This window comes from Chroicocephalus ridibundus, chromosome 3 (genome assembly GCF_963924245.1).
Source record: "Chroicocephalus ridibundus chromosome 3, bChrRid1.1, whole genome shotgun sequence".
Classification (NCBI taxonomy): domain Eukaryota; kingdom Metazoa; phylum Chordata; class Aves; order Charadriiformes; family Laridae; genus Chroicocephalus; species Chroicocephalus ridibundus.
Window position 1 is genome coordinate 63,337,386 of NC_086286.1, and position 22,622 is coordinate 63,360,007.

Genomic DNA, 22,622 nt, shown 5'->3' on the forward strand with positions numbered 1-22,622 from the left:
GTACCTGTACAGAGGGTTGACTCAAAGGTGCTTCCAGGGAAGGGAAAGGAAAATCAAAATAAAAATCACTGTTTGAAGTCATGGTTAGGTTTGCAAAGTTCACTGCTGACTGCAACATTGTCCTGCCATTACTTTCTGAAATTTTCTTTGAAAGGCCCAGAATAAATGAACTAAAGATCTGTGCTTCCAAAGCTGATGCATGACTAAAGTTCATTTCTTCAGCCCTGTGACCTAATAATTTAATGGCAGATGTTTCTTCAGAGATACTGTCAGATTTAGTAGATAAACTGATGGATGGCAATCTCTCTGTTGGGGAAGAAAGCAGTTTATTAAATGAGAGCCACCAATTTTCTGATGGCTCCCCAGAAAACACCTGAGATGCCTCTTTCACATGATAGGAAACAGTCCAGTAACTTGCTGTTAAAGAAGGGGAAATATCTACATATTTTGTTGTAAAATCAAAGTACCCTGAGTCCCAGTGGTTGTCAACTCTATTCATGTACTCCGGATCTAATATGGAAAAAGATGGCTCTTCATTTTCATTACTGTCATGAAATGCATCTAAATTTTTCTCCAATACTTCTTTTCTAAGGGTCTCACTTGGCTTTTGAAAATATACTGAATGTTTTAAATAATGAGACCAGTAATCGGTATTAGATATAAATATGCTGCCACTTTCCAAATAGATGTCAGTTGACGATTGTTGATAAACAGGCAGGGTCATTGCAACACGCTTAAATGCTGAGCTTGTCCAGCCTGTTCCTAACAGAAGTGCTGAAAATGTTAGTAATTCTCTACTGTCTCCTAGGACTGAATTTGTCAGTTGGATGTCAGGCATAAGTTTTGTGTATGTTTTTTTCATGTTTTGAAAAAAAGTTGTTGGGTTTGCATGTGGAGTCTCCACAGGTGGTGAATCAGTAATGCCTCCTGAGTGATCTTCCTTAATATGTGTAGATTTTCTGAACTGAAATTCACTGTTTGCTGCTAACATAGAAAAAATTTTCCTATCAGCATTGCCTTCTGTCATTTCCAGGTAAAAATTTTCAGGTGCAAAGTCTAGCGAATCTAGACTGCTTTTTTGAAATGATGATTTCTCCTCCATAAGTGATACAGATAAGCTAGAAAGAGAATGATGTCTGTCTTCTTGAATGTCAGAGGTGGTCTGATGATGAAGTACAGTCTCACTCCACCAAGTCACAGGCTCCAAGACGCTACTTATATGTATGACATTGGTTGTGCCGCTGTTGGAGGATGAAATCCACACAGTTTCTTTTTTGTGTTCGTAAGCAGTGCTGCTGCTGCTAACGGGAGAGCGGAACGCTGACTCAGAATCAGAATGATCCAGCCCATCTGCCAAAGTCCGTGCTAGCTCTGCATTTGGACTTCTGCTTTGAAGAAGAGGAACTGCTGCATTCACGGAAGGCTCTGTAACAGCATCTGCTGCATCAGAAGTGCCACGAAATGAACTTCTAGAATAATTCAAAATATTTTCATTCGGTAACTGATTCATCGCAGTATTATCTAGGCTGATTTTTTCTGTAAAAACAGCCAAGGTATAATTGCTGGTGTCCTCAGAAACAGCTGATGTGGACATAGTTGGAAGAAACAAGCTGTGTGTGTTTTTTCTCTCTGGTTTCTCATCTGCTGAGTTTTTACTGAAACGAAGAGGCCTTTGTTTCACTGGCCAAATAATTGGGGTTGAGATAATCCCTATGGTTTTGACCCCTTCTATCTTAGATTCTTGCTGCTTCTGTAGATGCGAATGTGAGGATTCAGGTGAATTTCTCTTCGTTCTGAAGATAACCGTAGCAGGAAGTCTGAATTCCTGCAGGTCTGTGTGTAGTAAGCCATATAGTTAATGGATTAAAGAAAATTTATGCAACTTCACTGTCTGTTCTTGGCTGTCTGCTCTTGGTGCAAAAATCAACTTTACCAAGTGTGGGAAATGACACCAGTTAGCTGAGTGAAAGTTTAATTTACTTCTACTCTAAATGAATTTGGCTTATTTTTCTTAGTCTTTCTACTTTCTCTTGGGAGTTTCAAAGCCAAAGAGAGGACTTAATTGTCCAGTTTTTATTCATACTAACATTAATAAGGCATTCATCTCCTCTGTAGTTACAAAAATCAGAGTGAACTGCTCATGGAGAACACAGAGTGAGTGGCTCCACAAAAACAAAAAAGCACGATTTTGAAGAATTTTTCAATATTTTCTTTTTAATTCTACTGCTTAGTAAATAATCCAAAAAGGCTGAATTCAGATAAATTCTTTCAAATTGTCTGCTGTACTGCCTGGTTGCTAATGTATAAGAAATGGTCTGCCAAGAGAAAAAATACTCCAAGAATTCTAAATCCTACAGTAAAAATTGATGCATTTGGGAAAAACCGAACAAAACAAAACAAAACAAAACAACCCACAAAAACCTCCCAGATTCTAATTTATTTCTGTGGAGCACACTGAAAAAACAAATCTTTACAAAAAATACCCTTAAGCCTCAGTTGAAAATTGCAGAAATCTATCTTTGTGTTGTTAATAATGTTTAACAACTATCTTTAACAAACTAATGAATATTTCAGCAACACCTCACAAAATGATGCTCAGTCTCTAGGAGACAGTGATATCATAGAATTTGAGAAAACCTCAAAAGAAATCCCTGCTTTTTTTCCTGTGCTAATAATAGGCTCATTTACTACCTTATTTTTTCCCTTAATCTTTCTAAATGAAAAGTAAACGATATCTGATACTGTCAACATTTTCCCTAGTAAAGTCTGATCCAGCTCTTCTTGAAGTCAGTGGAAAGATTCCTGTTGACTCAGTGGAAGTGGCTTTGCTCCATAGGAACGATTCCATTTGGCTCCTGCGCCTGACTTGTGAGGAACAGACAATCCCAGCATCCTACCACCCTGGCTGCACAAGTGGGAGCTACACAATGCCTCATAACCTGCGGCCTTAAAACATTTCAATAGCATGGTTCTTCTCGGACCCTTTTTTAAAATCCCTCTCTCTCCCCTAATTCTTTGCATGGGTAAATAAAACGGGTGGCACAAAGTGAGTCCCTTTCATACAAGAGCCAGGTAAACATGATATAAATAAACACTGAGTTTCGTTCTGTTCTCATTTACACCCCTCTTACGTGGTCCTGTGAAGTTTCTTCAGATTTATTTCAGTGTAAATGAGATCAGAACTGAGACATGACCCTTGACATTATGATACGATGAAAAACACACCTTAAAATACAATAAATTTGTTCTAGACACAGTACAAGGAAAAATGTAACACAGGATTTCTTACCATTGTTTGGCTTATCGTTTCTATTAGTATCGGGCATGTTAGTGGTGACAGTGGGTGGTGTAGGAGTAGTAGCATTTACAGTAGCTGGTAATAAAGATGAGAAAGAGGTGAACTTGAATGAAATATGAATGTTAATAAGGTAAGACAAAATGGGAACAACGCATGACAATGTAAAATGAAACCATCTACACACAATGCCATAAATGTTAAATAAACACATTATTTTTTCGGCACAAAGTGATGAATGGATTTGAACTGAGGTCCCAATCTTGCACTTTCACTGACTTCAGTGGGAGTTTTGCCAGTGTAAGGTTTGCAAGATCAGCCCTGTACTGCTTTCATAAACTCAAAATCCTCTTATGAGAGCTTCAGATCCAAACAGCTGTGCAAAGACCAGAAAATAGATCTTATGAGTTCTAAGACGCATGCACTTAGAATATTGCTTGTGAAAAGAATAATTGTCCCTACTCAGGGACTGAAGATGACAAACAAATGCGAAACTAAAACGCACATGTAAGGATCCAATTAACTCCATTGAACTCCATACAATAAAGAGAATTGAAATCAGACTTGGAATAATTGAAGTGGAATATACATTTTGAAAGCTTCATGTAGGATCTCAGCCGTACTGTTCCCACTGACACTAACAGGAGTCACCCCACACAACCCTGGCAAATGTTTCCTGGGAGAACCAGCTAGAACACTTTTCAAAATCTGAGTGAGGAGCCAAAACTGTAAATTTCCCCCTCAGAGAACTGGGAGGGTATACATGCTAAAGGAATTCAAAGATCATGCCATTAAATTTTCAAATAATAGTTTGGAAAATAATTTAGTTTTAGCTAGTAACTCCCAGGGAATGCAAATCCACTCACTGACAGATTTCTTTTTTCCTGAAAACTCTTTTTAAAATCTGAAGGTTGGTGCAGTATTATCTCACAGTGTTACATGGCTTTTGCAGATTTTGACTAAGAACCAACCTGGAAAGGTTAAACAACAGTATTTTAGGCAAGATGTTGCACTTTTGATTTTTTGTGAGGTTGTTTTAGCTGACTTTTTGAGTCTGAAAGTCATAAACTTAGGTGTCAGCTTAGGGAGCAGGTTCATGTTCAGATTTCAGTGAAACAAGAAACTTAGGGAAAGAGAAGGAAGAGCTGGACACTGCAGCAAACAAGTTCTAACTGGGAAAGTGAGTATATAAAGTGATGCTCTATAACACAAAAAAGCTCTTCTTCCATGTAACTTCAGGGCTATATTGCCTGAGAAAGAAGTTATAAGGCTTCTTACTGATTGTACCTTCCAGCCAACACTGTTAAAGGAGGCATCTTCCAACGAATGAAAATATTTGCTAAGCATAAAGGAGAAAATGTCTCTTTAACCAGACTGTAGCTGACATAATCTGGCATCCACAAACTTTGTTACTGGTGCTATTGCACAACACACAACAAACAAACAAAAAAGGAATCCAAACTGGCCTCTCAGCTTGAAATAAGTCTGCAGTGCTGACAGAAATAGAGAGACAGACATCTTTTTATGAGTTTCATTATTACAACAATAATGATGATGATGAAGAACAGGGTAAATCCGATCTGCCACTTCCAAAGTGACACACACAGAACACCAGTGACGCTTTACCAAACAGTTTTCAGAGAAGGAAAGAGTATTACCTTTGAGAAAGTACTCATAGTGTTTATTGAAGATGCGATGGTCTAAGAAGTTAAGAGAGGCAAGTTTGAAAGGTAGCATCTTTTATTAGAGGCACTATCTTCTACTAGACAAGTTAATAAAGCTGGAAAAAAGGATGAGGCTTTTAGAAATGCAGGTTTGTTTCACTGAAAGTGTGTGCATTTCTGCAGCCGTATTAGCTGGCCTAATGAAAGATATTCTCTCTCCTTTCACACCATACCATTTTGATGGAGGAAAATGCTCAGACTGCTTCCAAGAGAATACACGAAGTTCTTTATATGGTGGCTGCATTACACTTTACATATAAAAAGACTAATACAGAGTAACTGCTGCTGTCACCTTTACCTAAGCTATTCAAGTAGCAGTATTTAGATCATATTGTGCTTTGTGAATGTGATACCTAAAAATTACTGTTTGAAATTTGATTATGGACACAACTGACATTTCCTTCCCCTGTGGAGACCAGTACAATATGATCCAAGAACCTGAACCAAATTTACTACAGTAAATCTGGGAGAAGTACACTGAAGACTGACATAGTTCTCTTACTTGTTTCCCAAGCAGAGTGCATTTTCTTTTTTATTTTTAAGCTAAATCTGATTTACTTGTAAATGTCAGTTTTGAAAAGAGTTCTGAGACTTCCTCCCCCCCTTTTTATATTTTATTCTCTCCTATCTCCTTTCACCATTCAGCCTAAAAAGGGTCACAGAGTTAGACGTTATTTTTGGTGCAGTTGCTGCTGTGATTAAAGTTTAACATAGCATGCCACCTCATTAGCAGGTCGGTATTCATGAAGGTATTGTAGAAATGGGCTGATGCTGTTCATGTCAAGCATTTTTATAGAACTTCAGCCCCTCAGCAGAGCAGAACAAATTAACTGTCCTTGCACATTCAACAATTTACATGGCATGGAAATTTTTAGGGCTCACCTATTCCTTGCATTCAGCTGAGCTGACCTTTAAAGACACCTAATGAATACTTACATGTGGTGATTTTTACATTATTAAACCATCACTACATGCTGTAACAAATGTTTCAGTAACTAATAGCTGCTGGATTTTGTAGTTTGATTTTTACCTGCTAATTCCAAAGTATTTAGCCTTCCAAGAGTCACTTCCTTTATTTACATCTACTCATTTTTTATTAACAGATGTACCTACTTCTTATCCTGGTTAATATTTTACTGTCAAAATGTGCAGGAGGAAAAGAGATGGAGAAAGAAATGAAAGCAGTCAATTAATTCAGTTTTGATATAATGGAGACTATTTGGTAAATGTATTATCAAGGGAGTGATCACATTTTTTCCACATATTGTACGTACAGGACACCCACACACTTGATGAGACTAAAGAATTCCTTTCCTTGCTATTTTATATTGCAGTTCACCCTTTTAGAAACAATAATAAAAAAGAAATGGAATAAAAACCCCAAGGAAAATAAAGGTTTCACAAAGATGAAACTGTGAAAATGACCTGGGTTTCTTACCTTGGCAAAGGCTTCCCAGGTTTGCACAACTGGTTGGTTCAATTGTGGAAGAGGGAATTAGGTATGAGCCTTTAGAAAAAGAAAGTAAAATAATTAGAAAGGTTTGGCTACTGGGCGTAAAACTATCATGTCTCAAAACATATCCTGCAGTGACACAGTCCTTTTTCTAATTTCTCTCAGTGGCAAACCAGATACCATCATTTGCCTGTAAGACTTATGTGTTTTCATTTTCTGTTACGGCTGAGGGATCCGTGAAAAGCCTGCTGACTTGCAAGTTACAGTCACTTATGTACCCTCCCTCGGTTTTCTTAGCTTTCACTAAATAACATCGCATTACATGAATGCAGCTTGCATGTACTCTGTGAAACGGCTTGAAGCAGAGGGGTCAGTATGGCCATAGGATTTATGCAATCTTCATGAGTAATAACGCGTGCCTTAGAAGCAGCCACGCTCCGCGGCTGTAGCACAGGTTGCCCACCACACACTTCTGAGTAATCTGCCTGTGACAGACACCAGCCAGATTAAAGGTGATTAAACTTGTTCCTCTGCCCAGGGCGTGGGCGTGATTAATATTCTGGTATGCATGATTTATAGGCAGATAATGTTATAAGTCTGTATCTCTACTGAATTATTCATAACAACATGCGCGGACTTTGATGATCTGGAGACAAAACCAGGCCATATAAGAATGGCTACAGAAAAGGAACTGCTGAAACTGCAATAATTACACTTTGCGTATCTCAGTGGTTCAGCTGCAGATACACTGGACTGAAAATAACGGGGCCATAGAGCACGGCGTAACCTGAACCTCCTGGGAGGGGTGCCCTTCTGGCTTTTGCTTTTGGACTTCAGAACCATATTGATTCAATGAGGCTCTCTCGTGAAACATTGTATCCTTCCATAAAATTAAAGGGCCACCACCCAGCAGCTCGTAAAGATAACTAGGGAAACATTTCCTGTGATGCAAGAGCAGCCGGAGCATGGCGCCTCGACCCAGAAATCGTGTCACGCCACGGATACCATTGCATGTGCTGCCGACAAAAATAGGGCAGAATTTAGAACATGTGATCCTCAACAAATTTTAAAGTTCAGGATTGGTTTTTTTGTTTGGTTGGGGTTTTTTTTGTGTGTCCTGTCCGTCCCTCCATCCCCCCCCCCAATAGGTTAAGGCATACAGGAAAATTCACTTCCTTGGTACACTTCCTATGAACTCCAGGAAGGATGTTCTAAGTTAACATACTACCTCCTGCAGGAGATTTTTTTTTTTTCCCAAAAAAATATATTTGCTAATATTAAACAGCCAATATCAAAACCTGCTGTAAGTTATCTCCTCTTGGTTCTGTATCATGGAAAGATCACATGAAAGTTGGCTTGGAAAATCTGTGGACCTTCATATTTTCTGCAGTGAGATTTTAAAAAAAGGTCATGATTTGATTTGGTGAAACTAAAAAAAAGGTCATGATTTGATTTGGTGAAACTAAAAAAAAAAAACAATCCAGCTTTACAAAACACTTAAGTCAGAAGACTGTATACTTTAGAGGAACATTTTCAGTGAATATATTCAATAAGCTTTTTTAATTTTTAATTGGGTTGAATTCTGTCCAGCCTAGACTTTCCCTCAGTGTCCACTAAAGAAAAAATAATGATTTGGATGCAAACGGACACTTGGCATAGGCTACTTCATGAAGTCAAGTGGCACGGGCAGCAATATGAACAGCAGATATGGACCTGTATCATGGACACTTCGTGTGATATATCTCACCAACTTCAGGTACCTAAAACTCAGACATCCGTATCTGCTCGTCACGCTAGGCTTTCTTTATAGTCAGTGGACAGAAACAGGCACTCCTACAGCAAAAACTTCTGACTTCACTGACACGTCTTCTCCAGTACGAGATGCACTGACCTTTGGAACAGCCTTTTCCATTCCACTATTTATAAACAGCACTGAGGGCAATTAGCCCAGCCTGAAACACCACTCAGCTGCCTAAGGCAGACAGATCCCACCCTGAGTTCAATGTGACAGCGAAATTAAGAATTCCTCTGTTTTTTGGGAATGAAGAACTCATAGGAAGTGTACATGAAGTAAATGCAATTGCAAGCACGGACAGCCGTGCAGCCATATTACCCTTAAACGGAGTAGATCATATCTTCCTATGGGTGTAGCCAATGCAGGCTCCAAAATCAGCACCAGAAGTTGATTAAATGCTCCTCAGTTCAACCGCACTGAGCTCTGAATTGGTGGTGTGACACCGCTATCGTTACCTAGGCTACTTGTTTTAAAATTAGTCCAGATACCCAAGCTGTGTACATATACCTTTAAATGCAAGCCATGCAAAGGTACAGCAATAAAAACAGAATTCTGTCAAGTCTTCCAGAAACACCCCACCATGATTGCACAGCTGTGAAAACATTAGTCTAAGGAATAAACTAGGAGAAGGTAAAACGATGAAAAGATTATCTGGAACAATTTGCCAGTGTTTTTATGCTCTGTAAATTTACTTGTAAAAGCTTTGTCTGAAAAAACTATGAAAATAATACCCCTTGAAAAATGTAAGCACTGTTCAGGCACAGATATGTTGAGATCACTGCTAAATGCTTGGTTTGGTTTTTTTTCAAGTTACATGCCGCTTCCTGGGGAAGCATTATTGGAGCTGTGCAAAAACCTCTTTTCTGCATAAATCCTTCCATTGCTGCTAAATGAAGCCTAATCATTTACAGTCATCTCCTCACTGTCAGTGGTTTATTCATGGTTGATAGCCTGACTCATCAACTCTCCTGTTGAAGGCTGGTTTTACAATGAAGGCTTTTATTCAAGAAGACGAAAGGAAGAAAATTCTAACAATTCCATCTCTGGGACTAGTAACCGTTTTTGAAATGGCACTGCACCCAGTATTTTCTTTTAGGAAATACTCTGGTTCAGGAAAGCCTGTATCATAGGCAGTGATTTAACATCTTCAAAAGAAAAAGACTGACTAGTGAGTTAGTTTTCTCACAGGCTTAGTTGGAGGAAATAACAAGACTTATATATGGATACATTTAAAGCGGCTTGTATAGACACCTGGGCCTAACATATAAATGCTAATATACGCTTCCTAAAATAACGTTCTGCTGTAAGGAAACTGATGAACAATGACATCCAAGGAATAAGGCTGTGGAATGAAAAACAGTGTATTGCTTCTATGACCACAGCCGTGATATTACATTTGTGTCACAGGACTGTGCAGTCCTTAACAGAAAGAAGGACAAGACCAGTACTCCAGTCAAAATTAAATGAGACTGCAACACTTACAGAGGTCTTGGTAGGTTGTTTATTAAAAGTGGTGTTGTAGTCTTCACTGTATAATGTTGTAAGAGAAGTAAGATTTTCTGAGAAGTTATTTCCTACCAGATCATTTCATACTGATGGAAAAGCAACAACTTTTTTTTTGTCCAGAACGCCTTCATCAGTCACGGTCAATGTTTAGATCAGCTTTTTCTTTGTTCTGGGTAAAGGCACCTAGTTGCTCATGTTTTTATAGAGGTGTTGCTTAAATTTTTTTAGCAGAGGCATGCTGAGAGCTGCCCCAGTGAGTCTTGCTGTGAATGAGTACTTCATGTTTTGGTTTGACTAAACTAACGCAAGCAAAATGGTTTTTTTAGCCACCTTAATCCCTCATGAGCTATCGGATACAGAAACTAGCACACCTTAATGATGCCAGCTTCTGGTTTGAGCTAAAGATTCTCAGAGCGCTGACAGATGCTCTGTCAGGAGATGCTTATATTGACACTATCTAAACTATGTTAAAACTAATAAGTCGTAAGGTGTCAGAGAAGCAAGAATGCAAAACTGGAGAGGACAACATTAGATATGAAAAGACCCCATGTGGTTCAGAAAGAGCCAATATTTGTTACTGTTTACTTTAACTTTTTGGGTTGTGGGGGTTTTTTTAAACAAATGTGTGTTTGCTACAATAGGAGGGCTCAGACTCTGTGGACATAGAGTTTGATGGCAGTTGATTTTCACAGGCTTCATATGTGCATGTATAGACTACTGCTGGCCATGATTCAGATTTTGCGATACGCATTTTATAATTATCAAAATATCTCTAAAGTTGTTACTAACCAAAACATTCTTTTTTAAAAAAAGAAATAATAATACTGGTGACAAAGTGACAAAGATTTTTCAGGTTTGATTGTTTTTTTCATCTGGAAAAAACTGTTCCGGTAGAAAATTGTGAACCAGCTGTAATAACTTATACATATTTAAAAATTACACCTGGACACTTATGAGAATAAAGGGTCTGAGCCATGAAAGGAAAACAGGCTGGACAAAGTATTGAAATTTATCTTCTGGAGTAATCTACAGGGATAAAGACCTTGAGAAATTACCAATTAAAAGAAGGACAGATAACATACCATCAGGAAGATAAAACCCCATGATTTTAATCTAAAACTCTTCTCCCTGTCTGCCTCCTCTAACCTTTTCTCCTACTTTTCTGTCTCATATGCTTTGCTGTTTTGTCACTGCTTTTGCTGGCTCTGCACACAGCACAAGGCGAGCAAGTGCTCCTTCTGGCTAATCGAAGGGCCAAGGGGTAGGTACAAAAACATTTACTAAAATGGTTAGTTAACACACGTTTTTTTCTCCAGAGACCACTCTAATCTTACTTGAGGCTAGCAAGTACTTGCCCATTATCCCCATTTTTGGATGAGTGGAAACCCGATAAACAAACTGGTTAGGAAAAACTTTGATCTGCAGATCATTCCAAGCAGCAACCCAATACACTTAGGGTACTTGTTCTTTTCCTTTAGGGAATCAACTCTACCCCCTCTCAAAGCCTTTGTGTACGTAAGAGTTGAGCTAAAGTCGAAGAAAGGTAAGACCTAGCTGTTTTTCTTTCACAGGAACTTTCTTTTTTTTTCCCTGCTGGTATATCGTATGTTCAACACAATGCAGAAGTGTGGGGGGAAAATAAGCAAAAAGATTTGGCAAGGCGTACTCACCACAACTCAAATTGTTTTCTGCTTTCAGTGCTGAAGTTGGAATACTCCAGAATTCATTTTCCCAGTCTACAATGTTTCCTTTCACATCGCAGCTGAGGTTGGCCAGTGTTTGCGCATTCATGGTGAAATTCCAGAGGCGGAAGTTGTAAATGTCCCCATTTAGAGAGCTCACTTCATTGCTGTTAGAGCCCAGCACCAGCCTCCCGTTTCCAGGGACAACTTTGCCAAAGATATCTGGACAGTACACTATATGATAGGTGTTTTTGGCATATACACCTATACTGGCTGAGAAGCTATCCCCTACAACGCAGAGCTGTTGAAAAGTTCCTGTGAAAAACTCTGCATTTCGGGGCAACGCATTCTCAAGGATGCACTGCATGCCTGAGATAGACAGAAAATGGCCTTTTGTGGTCTTGCCGAAGCTGAAGGATTCTTTCGAAAAGGCATCAGTGTAGGAGAAAACCTTCCAGTCATCGTTGTCATCGCTGCTGCCCTTGGTTGCTTCAAAGCACAGTGTAAACTGGCTGAGCTCTGGCACTGAGACAGCCTCTGACACGGACACAGCATCGACATCGGGAACCTGGGGAATGATGACTTTCTGGTTCCTCAGAGACACGGCGACTAGAACCAAGAGCAGATAAATAAATTAACAAAAAAACCCAACTTCATCATACAAAAAAAAAAGGCAGACTGGGGTTAAAGTAACATTCATTATATCAAACATTCATCAGGTGGTTTTTATCACTGTAAAATACCAATAGCACACGCGAAAGGGAATTTGGCTTGGGAGTGCACTCAGCTGAGAATATGCAGAGTTCCTTTCCAATGGCACGGAGAATGCTGCGCTACACACTGTTAACAACCCCTCAAGTTGCATTAGGAGCAATATTAGGACACATTACCTACTAACTTCCAACTCTGCTTCAGATCACGTTCTAGAAATTACTACTCATTCATCTAGTAAGGATGCATTAGGCAATGGAATAAAACAGTTATTTGTAAAAACACAGTATGACTTGCTTTTAAGATATATTATTTTAATTACTTGTCCGCTTGACTGCATTACACTAATGAAGTTCAGACCTTGCTCTTTTAAGTACCACAGTAGAAGAAAGCCTCTATTAGATTCCTTGGCAAACTGAAGACTTTTGATCCTGAATTCAGCTAACTGGTTTCTGCAAACCATCAGGCATCTTCTCACTTTGTCTCCAGCAGCCTTCTGGTCGAACGCTGCAATTGTATGTTCATGAATACTTACATCCAAGCCATTTACTATTTGTGAATATTTGGGTCAGCAGTTTGGGATTTTGCACAAGTATCTAGAAATGGCTAGTCCTCTTGCAAATATGCACAGCCGTAAGGGTATTTAGGCACGGACAGAATTACTCTGTCTCTAATTGTTATTAAGTATTCTCATTTGCACTTGCAAAGTGGCAGTCACCAAATGTGAAAAACAGTATCACACGACATACGCTTTTTCTCCATGAGTACATTAATGACAATTCTGTTCGCTTTACTTTGGAGAACGCTATTTTTCAAAATAGAGTGTCAATATGCTCAGTTTTATTGGCACATTTAGGGCAGCAAAATTCTTCTAGTAAATTTCCACACAGAAAGAAGTTTCAGGTTATCGGTCATGCAAAAGCACTAGATTGCAGCAGCCGTCAGTGTTACTGCTGGTTCTACAGTTCCGTGGCAGACCACATCTCCAGGAAATGTGTGCTACCTCTTCTACACATATTCAGAGTGTATATGCTGGAAATGAAACTGGTTTTTGCTAGACCTGAAGAATAACCGCCACGGTAGTTAATCCTTAGTCTCCACTGGGATTTTGAAGTGATGCCACAATATGTACGTTAATTAATACACCTATTTCCTTCTCAGAATGAAATAAAAATCTTTCACTATGAGAAGGTGAGACATGTGAGGGAAGGTTGACTGTCACGCCACACTCAGGAAGAGAGACGGATATATGGGGCATAAAGATTTTGTGTAGTCTGTGGTATTGCAATTTCCCTTTGCCATCTGCTTGCAAAGGCTCTGAGCTCCAAACTACCTATATTTGGATATACACAAGGACATCATTTGACCAATATATTACACAGTAAAATAACACAAAGCATTGCACGTTATCCACCAACCCAGCAACTGGAGAATGGGAGGGAAGAGAGAAAAATACTGGGTTTTTTTAGTTACTGGATTTACTTCATGGGTTGTTTTTTTTTTCCCAAGGGAAAAAGTATGTTGTAACAATTTTATAGATAGAACGTGTGTTCAATTCTCCATTGAAAACAGGGGCATTTTTTTTTTCATGGGTTAATTATACTGTAAGCTTCTTTATGTAACACGGAAAGTGTTCCAGAAGAAGTATAAGGATTCGAGACTTGAAAAAGAAGAAAGCTCATTCATATGAGCACTTTCCAGCTTGTGTTAGGGTGGTCACGAGAGTTATGGATCATCTGGTCACATTTAAACAGTATAGGAAGCGAAATAAACAGGGAGGACACTCCTCAAGTACTGAACAAGTCTACTCAACTTTGCTGTACTCATCTGACAGATTTAACCACTGGCACCTTCCCCATACAGTGAAAGGACAAAACTGACAAGTATTTTGTCTATGTGGAGAAAACAGAATCCTGCCATCAACATTAAGCACAGATCTCTTTCCTGATTACTGTTGCACAGCCAGTCATCAGACTGATGAATTTCAGATGTTAGTACTGGAGAAACTGGTTATTCTCTGAGGAATAATATACGTATATTCTTGGAATACTCAACCAAGTGTTTAGACTACTTTCAGAATGATATTACATTGTTGCTGTTAGGAAGATAACTGGATTATGATGAACAGGGGTTTTTTGGACACATTGCTGTTTACTCATGAAAAATGTACAAAAGTCTTGGCAACCCGGACACAGTAGGGGCAACCAGCAACAGGCAGCTCACTGTTCTGAGATACACATTGGCTTTTACGGGAGCGCTGGGATGACACGAAGCCTGCCTCTGCTGCTTTTAGAGCCCCTATCATACTTTCAGCTCACTGTCTCACATGTCATACACCCCTTTATACATAAGCAAGCCAGGAGTCCCCAGACTGTATTTTACAATCCCTTGCAGGGAAACCTGCTTTTCTGCCAGTTGATGAGCTTTTCAGCACGGTTCAGTGCTTGAGTGGTGGCGGCTTCTGTTCTTAGCTTCACTGCTCTCATCTGCCCTTTCACTGATGCTGGAAGATGATGCATCAACTTTAATGTGGTCTGCAAGTGTTTACATACCAAATACCTGTTTGAGAGTTTTTTGTTACCACGACACTGAATTATGCTTTTAATCTGGGCTCCTGCAGTACTATGCAACTGTGCTAATTTTATATGACATTGTCTCAAGTATTTCTGTACTAACAGAGGTCTGTTGGCTCTCCTTCCTCTCCTTTTGGCAACTGAGTGACATCTACTCACTGGTGGAGATATACAGCTAATCATTACTAGAAAATTATTTAACATGCCAGCTTTTCAGCTGGTGCAAATTGACGTAATTCCCTTAAGACTAGCAAAGCTGCATTCATTTACTGCAGCTGAGGATATGGCCCATCCATCTGCTGTTGGTGTGTTGCAGGAGGTGACAACCAGGAAAGCCAATATTTGTGTGGGCGGCCAACTTTTTATGGCTAACAGGATGTGCTCTGTGAAACTCAGTTTGAAACCAATCTTACATAAAACTGAGCAGTCACACAAAAGCTGTTCTATTCTCAGCTAATATCCTCACAAAACTCACTTACTCTCTTGTATTTGTCTTTCCCTGCATATATTTTTTCTTGTGTACTTATTGTATATTAGGACGTACCATTAATGTATTTTTAAATACCATTTCTAGATAGCAAATTCCTGCGTCTTTGAACAGCCCTTTACTTTCCAGCTTTGCATTATTTTGTGAAACTCAAAATTTAACAAGCTACTTAATTTTATTATTTACTTAAGATCATTTCTGAGAAATGAAAGAAAATATTAACATAGCACTATTTCGCTCACTGTGGGAGAAATTAATGATTTTGCCCAGGTATCATATTCGTAGCAGTAACAATGGTGTCAGCTTGACAAAGAAGCTTCAAAATTCCATTGGGGACCTGAAGTCAGGGGGTGTGCAATCTCTGCGATGGCTTTGGGAACCCTTTGCGAGGACAGATGAGTGTAGCACTGACATCTGCCACGCAGATGTGTCGTAATTTCAGTGTGTGTGTGCATTGATGTCCTATAGTCTACATGCTTTTATAACTTGAAAGGAAAGCAGTACATTATGATCCCTTTACCAAGCCCCTTTTCTGTATCCATTGGCAGGTTAAATGTTGCTATGATCTTTGCCTGTAACTATCTTCTGAACCCAATGTAATGGCACAACTGTGGGCAATAAGCAGAATACAGTTATAATTTGCCCTAGATGCATGCAGCCAGCTGTCCTGGCATCCAGCAAACCTTAACATAGAGTTTCTGAACGAATATATATGTGAAACATTAAAATATAAGTCACTGGTGAAGGTCACTGATATCTGTATTCACACTGGGGAATAATATTCAAAATTTAAAACTATCTTCCAAAACTATTTTATTTTTTAATGGTGCTATCTGTGGATGTGAGGTATTATTCAATTTGTCATGGAGGTAATATTTTTTCTTTCATAAAAATACATTACGTATGCTTATATATATACAAATGGTTCTCTATGTCTGTAGACCTTTCCTGTCCTCCTCATTGAACACATCTGAGGGCAACACTAGATGTTTTGATTCCATTTGTAAGCTATCTTATCCCTTATAGTCATACTTGAACATGAAAATATTAAAGAGGAATAAAGAAATAAATCATTTTGCATAACCTGATTGCATATTATTTTTTACGATCCACTTGATTTCACAACTTCCTACGATACAGCAAGAGAAACCTTTCAGAAAATTTGCTTCCACTTTCAGAAGAGAACGGGTGCTCCTAGAATTATTACTACATTCATTTTGTCAGCATGAAAGGACCTCCACAGAAAGAAGTATTTTTAGCTCCTCCGATATGACATTGCCTTTTTTCTTTTCAGAACTCCACATAAATTTTGATGGGATAATCAGGACTACTTTTGTCTTATGATTCCTGGGCGTTACTATCTTAATTATTTTAAAATATCTAACATGTGTAATAAATACGTAAAAAAAAAAAAAAGTAATGAGAAAGATGTGCTTGTGACTGAAGAGATAACTGCAAACCTGCTCAGCGTTTCTACAGCAGCCAGCCAGCCAGCCAGCCAGACAACGGAATGTTAAGTGTGCTACAATAACATAGATGTTCAATGCAATGCTAGTATTCAGCCTAAAGTGTGTGACTTCAACAAAAGAAAACCTACTGGGAGCATGCAACTGTAAACTATAACCCTGATGTGGAATGAATGATGAGTATGGGGCCTGTAAGTGATCATCCTACTACCCTTCGTTACCTCGCTGCCCTTTTCTGTCATGTGAGAGCAACTTCTTATTAATGCTTTAAACAACAAAACAAACATCAACCACGTGTTATTTGTACCCTTATCTTCTAGGGGAAAAGCATGAGTGTCTTATTTTTTTGCAGCTGTTAAGTTTTTTAAAATCTAAGTATTGCTATGTGTTTAAGGAAGAGAAAGGAAGGTCAAGGAACTGGAACAAAAGGTAGCTATTTTGCAATGCCAGTTCATCCCTGGGAGGCTGGAAGAACCCCTGAGAAGTTCTGCCTCTCCTCCCTGCTGTTGGGCATTTAACTGGCCTAGAGGATTGGGCTGGCCTTCTTTCTGGCCTAACTAAGTTCCGTCTCATGCTCTTCTTTGGGTTTCTCTGTCCCTCTGCAGGTACACTGGCTTGAAGGACAGGTACCCTGCTTCCAAACCCTCCAGCATAAATCTGCAGGGAGAGGCCCTGTTAGGCCTAAAATGCTTGCATGTGAGAAGTTTTTTTAAACACGTTTGATGTCATGTCCCAGAATAAAATAATTTATTTTCATCCAAAGAAAAATAAATTAGTTAAAAAAAACATACAAGAGAACTCTGTAGTTTTACCCTGCAGTCTCCCCATCCTTTCCCTTCTAATTGAGGACGGGATTGCTTCAGGAAGTGTCATTCTAACCCTTATAGGACATGTGCTTCTAAACATCTATAGGAGAGATTAAATGCTTTGGGTTTACTTACTTCGCACATAGCTGGCATTAAAACCTTTCTTTTGGATACTGAAGTCACTTTTAAATGACACAATCATTTCATTTCCAGTAGAGTTATAGGATAGTCCTTTGGCAGTGATGCCACAAAGGTTCATTGGGCTTTCTCCATTGTCTAATGTCAATGAATCATAAATGCAGCCCGGAGCTTCTTCAATGTCGAAATCAATAAATGTTAGCTGTATGATGAATCCATGAGGTGCTCGGATGATCCACTTGCACGCTTGGCTGTTGGGATAATCACTGGGGAAGCATGGAGAAGTGAAAACTCCAGAGGGATCAGTTAGCACGATCCTACAGTCGTAGCATCCATGAACTGGCAATAAAAACAGAGAAAGGCTGGAGGTCAGGAAGAGAGATAACTTAACAGGAAAGTAATCATCAATACAAAAACTGAATGTATTTCTATACAGAAACACATAAGCAGAGATGGGAGGAAGAAAGGCAGAAAAAGGCCTGGTTTCTAGCAGGCAAAATGCTGGAGGAATAGTACAGCAAAATAATATTTTGTATAAGAAATCCTGCACAAAAGAAATATAAATTATACTGCTAAATATTCATGTAGGCACACAATATATGTCTGCTGTGTAAATTGACCTGACAAAGGCGAAGTGAAAGCACCATTATTGAATTCAGAAAGGCAAACAAATTCTCAAACTGCAAACTCTAAAAAAGATGACTGGTATCATTTACATTTTTTGGCTGCTGGTCTCATGCTGACTGGTGGCTATTCCAGCAGCTCTGTGCCATGCTATTGTTTCCAGTGGAATGTCCCTGGAATGCAGCAGCCACAAAAGATGGGTTGAAGAGCGGCAGAAGCAGCAGCTCTGTGGAGCTCTCAAAGGTTAGTCATCAGCATTTCCGGCAAATGCTCTCCACATCACCCAGAAGGGTAGCAGTGAGCTACCGGCTTTTGAATCAACAGCAGATTACTGCACTCTTCCCATGCTGACTCAGCTCCACTGACATATTTGTGGCAGTCAGACTCTAAGAAATTCTTATCCTATTCCTCATACTCCTTTGCTCACCTGCTTGCTCACCATGAGAATTTCAGGCCCAGTTAGTCCCCAGGGTTGTGTTTCTTGTTTGGTTTAAATTTGCTCATTTATCACATATTTACTTAGTGCATTATATGATATAATTACCGTGAACTGACTGCTGCTATAATCTGTAACAGTTTGCCAAAGCAGCACTGAACAAACTAGGTGGGAACTGAATATCGCCAGTATAATCAACTGGCACATTTATGCTGAATTGCTTTGCAAACATTTCATTAGGCCCCAATCCTGCAACAAGTACTACAAGCATGAAAAAAATAGGACAATGTGAACATGCATTATTAGTTGCCCAAGGTAAAAGCAAATAAAAAAGTTGTCAAGTGTAAACTGCATATGGAGCAGCTATAAAACAGGAATAAATGCAACCAACTTCTCCAAAGAGCCCTTGATGTTTATTTCCACTCCTTGGATCCTGATATTGTTCAGTCACATTCAAATGGTATTTGTCCTAAGCAAATGGGCCCTGACTCTGTGAAGTGGCACGGCAAAAAATGAAGCAGTCCACATCTGTGGGGACAATTGCAAGGTGTATTTTATAGTTTTTATAATTTCTATTTGCAAATCATGAATTCATATGGCCCCAAAGAGGTTAAAAGATTATTAAGTAATTGGGCTCTCAGAGCCAAATACAGGCTGGTTACATTAGAAAAGATCAGTGGGATGCTTATTTGTTCCAATGAGAAAAAAAGGTTGAAAGATTTGCAAGAAGCTTTGGGAAGAAGCCTCACTCATGACATTGGGAAACAGAAGCCTGTCCACTCTTAATGTCTCTGCAAATCTTGGTAGTCAGAGGACTATGCTCACCTGCCCTGAAACCCTGCTGTTCAATTAATTAACCAGAGAGGGAATATTTACTTATGAGTATGGTGACTATAAATCCTGCAGTTGTGCAGATGACGGCTTTGTCCAGTGGATTTTGCACAGATGGGTATCGGTTTTCAGAGAACCACCCTAGATTGAGAGGAGGAGGAACAGGAAAAGCATGCTCTAAGCCGCAAGCCACTGCAGTCTCCTAGTCCAGGGCGAGTGAGCCTCTACAGGGCAGAGCAGCTGTGAAACGTCTCTGGCTGGAGCTGCCTCCAGCTGGAAGGCTCAGTGATTCACGCTCCTGCCTTCCTTATTGCTAGGATGAGGGTTACAGGGGCACGCTGTACCCACTCTCCTACTCATTTCTGCAGAGAAAGAAATGACACAGAGCTATCTGGGCACTTGGGAGCTTTCCCTGTGCACCCAGATGGACCTGAAGCCAGGGACTAAGCTGTTAAGTGATGTAAATTCATACATATAGGAACATGGGTGTTAATGTACACTCATTCAGCCTTGGACTCCTAAAGTAAATCTTAAGGGCATTATAAAATTTTGCTGAACCAGAAAAAATATGCCACTTGTCAGTAAAATGTATCTCTCAAATTGGTAGAATATTACATTCAACCCGAGACTGGAAATGTCAAATTTGTCGATCAGAAAGAACAGAGACCTTCTTAAGAGAAGCCTGCCTGTATTAATTCTGTTGATCACCATCAGCCAAAACAGGACTCAGCTCTTCTATTTATCTCTCTCTTGAGTATTTATCATTGTTTCTAAGCTGTGTAAAAAAACCCATCGTATACGTAACAAAAATACTTTTATCCCAGCTCTCTGTCACTATAAACACTAAAGCATAAATTCTATTTATGTTATTGGTTTTTTTACTCATTTAATCTTTTCACCAACACATTCTCATTTTATTATATCCATATTGTTTTGTTGGTTTTACAGAACTAACTCAAAAAAACAACCTCTAAATTTAGGTAGGAAAATAAGTGCTCAAAACTTTACATATACAGAAGAAACAGATTTGGTGAGCAAAATAGTTTACTTTTTTGAAGTGGGTTGGCTCCATTTTGGCATAGTAGCTATTCTGTCCCTGACTGCAATTTGAAGGAGAAGTATCCTGTTTTCATGCAAATGTCCACAGTAGTAAGTAAAAAGACAAAAAAAAAAAAAAAAAACAACAAACAACAAAACTATATATAAACCGAATGGTTTTGAATGGAACTTTTTGCACAGCTTCTCATGAGACACTCCTTTTTCTATAAACACCACCTATTTTACTCATTAAAGAGAAAAATTGCTGTGGCAACCTTAGGCTGTCAGCCAAAACTGACAGATATTTTGCAATCCCATTGGCCCAAAGCAGTCTGAACTGTGGATACTGAATACTTGTTGCAATACACACCACAAATATTTCTACTAGCAATCTGACATATTTTATTGATTTTAATGGGAACAAATTTAGGTATGATATTCTTGGTCAGAAACCCCACATATATAGAGTCTACCCGTCAAGTACTTTTTATCACCCTAGACCACAGGAAATTCATTCTCTAAATTTATTTTATCCAATAAAACCCTTCATCTTTTCTCTCCCTCTTTTCTTCCCCAAACCAAAATGAACACCCTCCCCACACAGAGAAATCAAGCACTTAATTTCAACATTTACTAAACTGAAAGTTTCACTCGGCAATTCATTTGTCTCCATCATGAGAACATTCTGGAGTATGGTTTTCATTTCATAATCACTTTTTTTTTTTCCCCTGCAGGGCTCATACTTCCAACAATAAAAGAATAAGTAAGTATTTAGTATGACACTTCAACACTATACTAAAAAGGAAAACAAATAAATTCCTATGGAGTATGTTAGAGCTTTCACGAAAGTTATCTAAGTGATTCACAAATGTTAATTGACTTCAGAAGAGGAACTGACTGTAGGGGAAATGGCTTTTTCCCCTCCTATCATGCCCATTTTTTAAGGATAAGGTTAGGCATGGAGATAATGGGCAAAAATGGCAAAAGTTTCCATGGATTTTGGATTCCTAATCTAAGAAATGAGAGCACTGATTTTCCTTAACTACTTAGTATTTGTACAGGATTCTATATGTCCAAAGCACGCTATCTATGACTTTAAACTGCATCTGGGAGAGCAGTCTGTCAACCTGGCTCACTGTAGAAAATCCAAAAATGAATACTTAGTGGCCAATGGAAAATTTTGGTCAAAGCAATTTGGCCATCTTGAATAGGAACTTATCGGTAAAGGCAGGGATAGAATCCTGTTCTCATGGTTGCCAATTTTCCTAACCATGAGACTAGTCCCTCTCTTCACATATATACCTTTTAATTTCTATGAGGAGAAAAGTACCCTATACTAGTCTTTCCTACATCATGATGACTCATATGAAGACCACTCTAAAACTAAGGGGCTAAGGGAAACAGTACGTGACTCATCAAAGACTGCACCATACAAACATATGCACACGCAAACCTTCTTCCTATGGAAGAAAAATTAATCACCCAGCTTGTTCTGTCTACTGATTTTGTCTCTTCAGAGCCTCAGCACAGAATGCCACCATTTGAACTCATGAAGACACCTGTAGGCACTGAGATACACAATTTGAAAGTGAGTTTCACGAGCCATTTGCGGGCAGCTGAAGCCACAGTCAGACCCAGAGCTGCAATGCTGCACTGCAGATTTGGGAAGGAAACATTCTGTATATAACCTCATCCCATACGTACTTCTCTTTTTCGATTTCTTCTTACATGACTAACACATTCCAGCACTTGACTCCAAAATGTGTGGTAATATTCATATTTTCCTCTAACTCCTCACACTTCTCTCCATTGTCATCATTTTCCCCCAGAACCTCATCTTTTGCCCTATTATAGTCTGGCTCTTCTTCTTCAGGCATGAGTTTTGACTTCTACCTCTCCAGCTGCTTTCATTTCTGCAGTTACTTGGAGAAATGCTGGACAACAAATTTTGTTTGGTGAAGAATTTTTTTAAAACAGCAAAAACAATCCACCTTGGGACACTGTTGATTTCAGCCCCAAAGACTTAAAAGTTTATAAAGGTTAGGATCAAAGGAAAC

At 39.0% G+C, this 22,622-nt stretch overlaps 1 protein-coding gene across 6 annotated transcripts in view; it reads right to left on the bottom strand.

Annotated features, from left to right (window-relative positions):
• Positions 1–22,622, bottom strand: part of ADGRG6 (adhesion G protein-coupled receptor G6) — a 111,889-nt gene that overhangs the window by 51,246 nt on the left and 38,021 nt on the right. For 5 of the 6 annotated variants that reach the window (XM_063329450.1, XM_063329451.1, XM_063329452.1 and 2 more), the window contains exons 3-6: positions 17,634–17,975; positions 11,444–12,064; positions 6,458–6,526; positions 3,290–3,373 (exon numbers count right to left, since the gene is read on the bottom strand). In XM_063329450.1, coding sequence (XP_063185520.1) covers positions 3,290–3,373; positions 6,458–6,526; positions 11,444–12,064; positions 17,634–17,975 — 1,116 coding nt within the window. The remainder of the gene's footprint in view (positions 1–3,289; positions 3,374–6,457; positions 6,527–11,443; positions 12,065–17,633; positions 17,976–22,622) is intronic. The other variant, XM_063329454.1, reaches the window with a different exon arrangement.